The sequence below is a fragment of the Trypanosoma grayi genome, assembly GCF_000691245.1.
Source record: "Trypanosoma grayi strain ANR4 Tgr_726_V1, whole genome shotgun sequence".
Classification (NCBI taxonomy): Eukaryota; Euglenozoa; class Kinetoplastea; order Trypanosomatida; family Trypanosomatidae; genus Trypanosoma; species Trypanosoma grayi.
In genome coordinates, this window is record NW_008826345.1 from 1 (window position 1) to 8,711 (window position 8,711).

Sequence of the window (8,711 nt, forward strand, 5' to 3'; positions counted from 1 at the left end):
AAAGTCGCATGGTGGTGTGTGTGTTGTGCGGTTTTTCCCGAAGGTGGGCAGAGGTTTCCCAAAGGTTTTTTTTAGTAATCAATAATCTTTTTTTTTGTTTTGAAGTTTTTTTTGTTTCTAATTCTTTTTTTTTTTTTGAACGCATTGCTTTTTTTGTTTCGTTGTTTGTTTTGCTAACGGGCTGTGTTGTAATTTTGTGGGCTTGTTTTTTGGCGTAATTTTTTTTCTTCTCGCCGTTTCCCCTAAACAGAAGTTGAGGTATGGAAGGCATGGATGCAGCAGAACCTATAGACCAACGCGATGTGTCCACTGATAACATAATAGAAGAATTGAAGGCACTCGCGAAGTCAATGCTAGAGACTACTGAGGCTGTTCGACAAAAGACTCGTAACGGAGACGGTTCAAAATCATATGAGACACTTTTGAGTGCACTCGAATCCGCAGCACCCGCTGTAAAGCGGCCGATGCAGTCAACAGGGCTTCAAGTTTATAAGGATCCAATTCATGGTTTTCCCTTATCAGGGAAGCCTGAAGAAGAAGATCCAATGTGTAGTGGTATTTCAGCTCAACACGTTTCCATCGGGAGACAGACAAAGAAAACAGAAACTGATGAACGCCGTTTATACGAAGATGAGTTGGATAACATGGAAAACGCCTCTACACATGAGGTTGACAACGAAGACGATAACGGTGTTGCTGTTGAAGACCTCCATCGTCCACATCGAAGTAAAAGACCGTCAAATGCACGTGCGACTGCTGTAGACTGTTCCGCAGATTCTGACGACAATATCTACGATGGCGTTAAGACGCAGGTTGTTTTTAAAGCAGTAGACCCCACGCTCTATCAAGAGATAAGCGGATGCACTTGGCAACCTGAACCAATGCGTCTTTGTCTTGATACAGAAGATGTGGTTGAGGACGGTAGCGAAGACGATGATGCAGAGGATGATAACAAAGAGAACAATGGTAAGGCTGGAACGAAGAAGGTCTTCCGTGTTCCTTCATTTCCATTCGGAGGTGGCATTACTGAGGAGCAGGCTTCCTTGTTGAGCAAAATGTTCAACGACACCATTCATCGTAGAGGATTGCTATCTTCAATTAAACCGGTACATCTTACTAAGGAGGACTTGGTGAACTACAATTACAAGGAGTGTGCCACAACGGAAGAAGACCGATGCGCCTTTAAACCAACGTCTCCTTTTGAGTTTGTTGTGGAGTTGGAACGGCAAGCGGTTTTTGATGCAGTGCAGGCCCGCGAAGAACGTCGCCACGAGTTTCGCCGTCTCGCCAGTGAGGGAAAGGCACCTGTGACAATGGGTTCATTCAATCTTCGAGTGATTATGGATCCGTTTAAAACAGGATTCGAAGAGGAAAAGGTGTTTCCTATCGAGCGCGGTGTAATTGTTGCAGATCGTTATCAAATCATAGAGTTGCTAGGGAAGGCAACATTTAGCCGGGCTGTGCGTTGCTACGATTTGCATCAGCCTATTTACGATGATGATGAAGAAGAAGAGGAAGAAGACCTCTCTGGCACCAAACATAAACATGACAGCGATTCCGAAGCCAATAAAAACGATTCTGGTGATAAAAAGAGGAAAATTATTGGCTATGCTGAAGTGTGCCTCAAGATTATCAACAATTCAAAGGATTTCTTTGATCAGTCACTTGACGAGATTCGTTTGCTGACTCTGATCAATAAGTACAAAGACCCTGATAAGGCCCATGTTGTTCGTCTCATCGACTGCTTCTACTACAAGGAACACACTATGCTTGTAACGGAGCTGCTTTCTGACAACCTTTACGAATATTCAAAGTACAACCGTGAGGAAGAGGACACTTTTTATTTTACTATCCCTCGTCTTCGCCGTATCGCACGACAAATTGTTGAGGCTCTTAAGTACGTTCATAGTCTAAACCTTATTCATGCAGATCTGAAACCGGAGAACATACTATTTGTTTCACATCGCCGTTGTGTAATAAAAGTCATTGACTTTGGGAGCAGTTGCTTTTTGAGTGATCACCTAAGCTCATATATTCAGAGTCGCAGTTACCGTGCTCCTGAAGTTATTCTAGGATGCGACTACGATGGAAGGATTGATGTGTGGTCCCTCGGTGCCATTTTAGTAGAGCTTGTGACTGGAGAAGTTCTTTTTACTTCTGAGACTGTTCCTGAGATGCTTGCTCGCATTGTCTACATCTGTGGACAACCACTTCCCAGGCGATTATTGTGGGAAGGTCGACATACTGCCAAATTTATTAATAAGTTTGGTTGTATGTATGAGCAAGGCAACAAAGATGGTGATGATTCCGTAGAGGATTCATCCTATTACTATTTGTATACTCCGGTACCCCCATCAAAGGAGACCAATAATGAAAAGCATAGGAATGCCGAGAACGATGAAGGCGTTGGTGGCGATGCGGAGAAGAAAGAAGAAGTGTCCGTTTATGAGAGACCTTACACCGCACTGCGACAGAAATTAGCCGCTCATAACGTCACCGATACCGCATTTTTGTCATTTGTGGAGGCGTGTTTGACTCTTGATCACAAAAAGCGTCCTAGAAGCAAGGATCTTCTCTCTCATCCTTTTTTGACACAGTCTGACTGACCAATGCGTGTGGGTGTGGGTGTTACAGGGAAGAATAAAGAGCCATGCTTTTAGATAACAGAAAACAGATTTTTGCAAAAAGATATGAATAAATCAAGGACCCCACAGCGGTCCTGATTTCATCTTTGGAAAATGATGAGGAACAAAATTATAGCGGTTGTTCATTGCAGATCTCTTGGAATTCTTTCATTGTTGTGCCGTCGTAGTGCTTCACACGTTTTCCTGAATATCCGACTCATTTCTTCTTTCTTCACTTGCGCAGCTTTTTTGTTTGCGATAGCAAAGACAGCACCGTTCGTAGATTTCGGTGTTTGAGAGGATTTTAAGACAAAAACGTGGGTGAGATGGAAACGAATATGGTCCTCTTTGTGCGCTGTCTTTACCATGATACGTTTTTTTCTGCCTGGACCTAGCTGTGTTTTCGCTACCATCTTGAAGAATGAAAGGTAATGAGAATAGAGGGAACATGCAAAATGCGATTATGCTCAAGGGATGAAAAAAAAAAAAAAGAAACAAAATGCAATATGTCTTACTAGCGCACAAATATCTGCGGTTTCATGACTCTGTGTATTCTCCTTGGGTTGTGGTTTTTGTTGTGCTTGGGTTTTTGCCAGAACATTTTTGGTTTTTTTTTGGTCATACTATTAGCTTAGGGTTGTTTTCAAGAGGAACGTTCGTTGCTTATGCAACGCTTGCTCTTGTTATGGTTGTATTTCGGGTTACTTTGGTGCACCTCTTTGGTGAGTGTGGCGGAAAGTAACTCTAAGGGCGGATCGCGAGATCATTACAGGTGGTACACCAGAGATGGTGAAGACATCCAGAAGGATCTGCTAAGGCAATATACAAGGCACATTCCGTGGATAAAGTGGAATCAACTGGTTCACAGCGTCACCAGAGCCCAGTGCACCTTGCTAAAGGGCAGCTCTTCCTATTATTCAATTGGACAGGATGTCAAGACCCATACTGTAGGCGAGGATGCTGTGTGGCATTTTTTGGCAACATCTCGTTCCGCATCTTCTAATAAGATGTGCCATTTGCCTATTATGCTGTTGTTCCACCAAAATGGTTGCCCTGCATGCCAGGAGTTGTTGGACGACGTAGGCAAAAGTGCGGAATTTGAGCTTTTGTCTGAATACATGACTTTGGTGTCTGCCAAAACACTAGATGACACAATTAGACATTACCCGTATCCTCAACCGCGCATTGGTGGCAATTTTTCGTTTCGACGCAGGGACCGTAAAAGGAAGGAATTAAAAAAGGGAAAGGCAAACGTTATGAGAGAGACATTTGCTGGACAGGGTGAATACTTCCCTCGAGTTTTCTTCTTGTTTCCCCACAATGGTAGCGTCATGCCAATTTTCAACCAAGGTATGAATATTGATCCATCATACCTCCATTTCTATCATGATGCACCGTCTCTGGTGCGCAGCATGATGTCCGCCTTGCGAATGATGAACGAGGCGGTTGATTTTTCAGAGCTTTGATTGCCTTCCTGTTTGCGGGCTATTAAATGTTGTTGGCTCTTCATATGACATTAGGAGGAGCTTGCGTCTCTCTATAAGTTTGTCTTCGTGAATCTTTCATTCCTTTTGTTTATTTTTGATGTGTTGGGGATTGGATTGATAAGAGTTTTATTTTATTCTCCAAACGTGAATATTGAAGACAAAGTGAAAGGTACTCTCTCGTTCGTATAGCGACCAGATATTTTTTTTTTGCTAAACGTAAAAGGAGACACACATCAATATGGCATCTGAAGGTGAACCGAAAATTATTGCGTCTGCTGCTGCTGCTGCTGCTGTTGGCAGGGAAGAAGATGATCCTATTGTCGTTTTTATGCGCTATTTTATCGGCCACATTCTTCCCTATGGCGTGGTCTTTGGCTCTGTGATGCTGAAGGTTCCACAGATTGTGAAGGTTCTACAACACCGTAGTGCGGCTGGTATTTCCCTTGCATCGCTTTGCTTTGAGTTGACTTCATACGTGATTACCACGAGCTGGGGTATTGCTCAAGCGCTACAGTTCAAAGACTTTGGCGAGAACATGTTCATCATGCTGGAGATGGCTCTGCTGTTGCTGCTGGTTGGCTATCTCCAGAATAACCTGCTGTATGCCATGTCAGTGTTTCTTGCAGAAGCGACGGCACTCGCTGCCATGTCGACTGGATTTCTTGATCGGGATCTTCACGAGTGGCTGTTGAGTGTGCAGATCCTCTTCGGGATGAGTAGTCGTGTACCTCAGATCATTATGAATTATCGGAATGAATCAACAGGGCAACTGTCGTTTGCCACGTTCTACTTGGCTATGATGGGTGGAATTTCAAGGTTGCTGACGACTTTCCACAACGTACCAGTTGAGAAGGGAAGACACGTGATGTTGACGCAGTTCAGCATCTCAGTGGGACTGAACGTAGCGATCATCATCCAGATTCTGCAGTATAGGAAGAATACAAAGGCGGTACTGAACTGTGGGAAAGAAAAGAAGACATGTAAGGAAAATAAAAAAAATCAGTAGGCTTTTTACTGCATTCCTACTGGTTGTTAGGGGAAAAAGCCGGGACAGGTACGTCGGTGTCTTTTGTTATTGAAGTATACGCTGCCATTTCCCTGGGGCACCGTGTCAAATTCCCTCGTTTGAATGGAAGAGGCAATAGCGGGCCATGACACCCTATCACGCATCATACAAAAGCACAATTCTACAAAGAAATAGATTTCCTCATTTTGGTCGCAATGCTTGAAGTCGTTGTAGTTTTCGTATGCTTCTTTAATTTTTTTCTCTCATGGGGGCCCGTTACACACTCTTCTCCTCTTTTTTTTCTTTATACTCAATTTTTATCTTGCGTATGGAGGGCTCCTTCCCAGTGTGAAGTACGGGAAACGTCATAACCATATTCTGACGCCTATAGTGTTGAGTTGTGTGTCTCTGTGTGCGTGTGTGTGCTTCTGAAGAAAAGAATTTCTGCTTCAAAACAAAGAACAGGAAATAGACAGCGAATACTTCATGCCAATAAATGCCAATTAGGCTCTTGCCACCATCAACACCGTCACACCTACCACAAAGAGGATCATCGCTTTTTGGTATTCCAGTAAAAAGGTCTGGGGCTGCACGAGGGTGTAGGGTGGACACTGCGAAAGTACCGTGGTGTATATCAACCACCGAGCTCCTTTGTGCGAGGATGCACTCGTGGGAGTCAGCACTGTCATGTTATGAATTTTTACGCAAACGGCGTCTTCCCGTTTCGGATGAGGCTGTAATGTCTCTTTATCTTTCATTGCGAGATGCGGCAGACGGATGCACGGGTGGATGCGCGCCAACATGGGAGATGATACACCCGTTTTATTCGCTGAGACTTAATGACGCGGATGGACCATTTTGTGTGACGAATGACGCGCGTACGCCTACCGAGACGCGAAGGGAAGGGGCGTCGCAAAGACCACCATCTCCTTTGGCTTTCCTCATGTCCAGCATCCAGCATCAAGGAACTCTGCGCCCGCTCTACCATCGACTCCGTTTCATTTTACAGGTCACTGATTCCCCTGTGGCACGGAAATCAGGGAGCTGCGAATCCGGTGGGGTAAATAATGACAACAATATCGGTAGTGGCGGTGAAAACACCTCACTTAAGCTGTCACCTCCTTTCTTCGATGCATTCCCTGCACTTACCGCTCCCTGTGCCATTATCAATATATCTCTGCGACACAATATCCGCAAGGAGAGATGGATAGATGCATTGCGAACAATTCACAATATGCATTTCTACAACCTTATTGAACCGTACTTGAAGGATCTTTCCAGGGTGCGCTCGCGGAGTGATACAGTTGCTTTGCTCGCCGCCGTTAATCATGATGCATACTACCGAGCCTGTGTAGAAACACCTTCCATGGTGCTTTTGATGGACGCATTACTGGTACGTTGGGAATCGTTCTGGGACACATTAAAAGGAACAACAGAGGCACAGCGTATTCTGACAGGTCTACTTTCACCACCTCTTCCCTCCTCTGATGTTGCTGGTGAGGGCTGCAAGGTGTCCAAGACACCAGAATGTGCCACGTATAAGGAGTCTGGCATTGAATTCGAAGAACATGACATCGACACCAATCCTCTCTTGATGCGCCCCGAGTTGGAGGAGAGCAGTCTGGAGGTGTTGCATTTCGTCGGTCTCACTTCTGGCCTCCAATCGTGTGCACATGAAATGCAGTTGTATGAGAACCAGGAGATCTACCATCGCCTCACAGAGGCAACTACACGCATAGCAGACTTTGCACTATGTCGTCGTTTACTTACAGCGTGGACAAGTACATCTCACAATGATTTGCCAGAAGCGGAGAGGCGCACTCTTCCCACCGTCGTCACAAAACAACTGCTGCTTACACGCTTGCTTCTTCGAGCTCCGTCGTGCGAAGTTGCATTGCAGGTATTGGGCGAGTGGCCTACACTTTATTTTGGTAAAGTTTCTCACTCATTGACACCAGAAACTGTGACGACAGCATTGCGCTGTCCAGAAGTGGTTGCAGCCTTAGCGACCCGGCTACCACCTTCGGTATTTTTTCAGGAAATCGTGAAGGATCGTCTGGCGCGGTCCAGCATCATCCTTGGTGGTCCTGCACGAGAGCTGGTGCGGGAGGCCCTCCACCGTGGCAGGTTTTTTAATGAAGCAGAGGAGTTTTGGATGTGCCAAGTTCAACTGGAGCTGGGGGCGTTGTGTGATTCGGAAGGGCCAAATCACACAGGGAGCAGCTTTACAGCGATTGCAGAGACGTTTCTATCACAACAGTTCTCTGTGAGTCAAAAAGCACGATTTGTCTCCGGTCTCCTACGCCGTGTGGGTGAACCGCGGTATGCATATGTTGTGGATGCCCTACTTTGCACGATGGTTCATGGGACAGTACATAATAGTACAGTTTTGCCTCCAGAGGAGGGAATTCCACTGTTGCTAGCCCAGGTGATGCAAATGTGGATCACGGAGGACCACCGCCCTGGGGATGCAGCGGTCTTGCTTCGTCAGGTTATCCATGCGCTTGAGAAGGAAGAACCGGGACCACCTAAGCACCACACTGAGGCTTCAGGAGAGGAGATTTCTGTTATACGATCAAATTGCAGTATGCCACATGTCGTTAATACATTTTTCAAAGCAGTGGCGCGACTTGGCCTTGACGAAAGTGACAACTCACGTAAGGGAAGAGAATCTGAAACGGCCCTACAGTGGTTAAAGTTACTATCGGAGGTGCCTCCGACCCTGTTTGAAGAGGAGACACTTGTAGTGTGGCTTTTCTGGGCAATGCGGGCGCTGGTGCAGTGGGAGGACTTGCCGCACTATACCGTGGCTTCCGAAGTGCAGAAAGAGCTCACGGAAAAGGTTCTCAGTGCAGTCCGAAACCTCAGTAGGTCACTTGAAAACTGTGAGACGAATGCTGTACTTCCACCCATGATACTAAACTGGCTAGCGTCGTGCACTGGAATTCCTTGGAGCGTCGCGACAGCATGGATTGCCAGGAATGCGGGCGCTGAAACGTCTCAAGGACGTCGATTTGCTTTCATCCGCTTGCCCCTCGGCCCCGCAGCTTTTGAAACCTTCACGGATCCACAATCAAGAGAGAAAGCTCTGTTGGCAGTGGAGAATGAACTACAGTTAGGTCTGCGATCCAAAAAATTGTACGGGTGGCGATCCACTTCACGAGGCAGTGATGATGTTGAACAGGAAGTTCGAGAGCTATTCAATACTATACGGTTTACATTACTCCACGCGTGGTATTGCAATGCCCTGCATACACAACAAACAGAAAAAGAAGAGAAGAGGGCGTATATTGCACGCGCACAACCTTCTGTAGAGCCCCATGAACAAAAGCAACACATGAAGAGAAGATGCAAAACACCCAACAAACATGTGCTATATTCGTTACAGGAAACACTACGAGTTTTGTGGGAAGAAGTGCCACCAGACCACACCGCCGCGTGCCCTATACATTCTCAGGGAAAAGGCTGTTGAGAGCAGTATCTCTTTCACAAATACAACAAATTCCTCAATGACTTAACTCTTCGTATTGTGGTACAGAAAACACTCAACCCATTTTTGGTACAACAATGATCGTTATCGTTTTTTTTTTTTTT

General features: G+C 45.6%; 4 protein-coding genes across 4 annotated transcripts; all 4 read left to right on the forward strand.

Moving 5' to 3' along the window:
• Window positions 1-260: 260 nt before the first annotated feature.
• Window positions 261-2,606, forward strand: DQ04_07261000 (protein kinase; the record flags this gene model as incomplete). Its single annotated transcript, XM_009315086.1, has 1 exon — window positions 261-2,606. One exon carries the CDS (start codon window positions 261-263, stop codon window positions 2,604-2,606), a length of 2,346 nt encoding a protein of 781 aa, XP_009313361.1.
• Window positions 2,607-3,289: 683 nt separating this feature from the next.
• Window positions 3,290-4,090, forward strand: DQ04_07261010 (hypothetical protein; the record flags this gene model as incomplete). The annotated part of the gene is made up of 1 exon (XM_009315087.1): window positions 3,290-4,090. The coding sequence occupies one exon, from the start codon at window positions 3,290-3,292 to the stop codon at window positions 4,088-4,090; it is 801 nt and encodes a 266-aa protein (XP_009313362.1).
• Window positions 4,091-4,349: 259 nt separating this feature from the next.
• On the forward strand, window positions 4,350-5,117 carry DQ04_07261020 (putative SNF2 DNA repair protein; the record flags this gene model as incomplete). The annotated part of the gene is made up of 1 exon (XM_009315088.1): window positions 4,350-5,117. One exon carries the CDS (start codon window positions 4,350-4,352, stop codon window positions 5,115-5,117), a length of 768 nt encoding a protein of 255 aa, XP_009313363.1.
• Window positions 5,118-5,778: 661 nt separating this feature from the next.
• Window positions 5,779-8,589, forward strand: DQ04_07261030 (putative protein kinase-like protein; the record flags this gene model as incomplete). Its single annotated transcript, XM_009315089.1, has 1 exon — window positions 5,779-8,589. The coding sequence occupies one exon, from the start codon at window positions 5,779-5,781 to the stop codon at window positions 8,587-8,589; it is 2,811 nt and encodes a 936-aa protein (XP_009313364.1).
• Window positions 8,590-8,711: the final 122 nt, after the last annotated feature.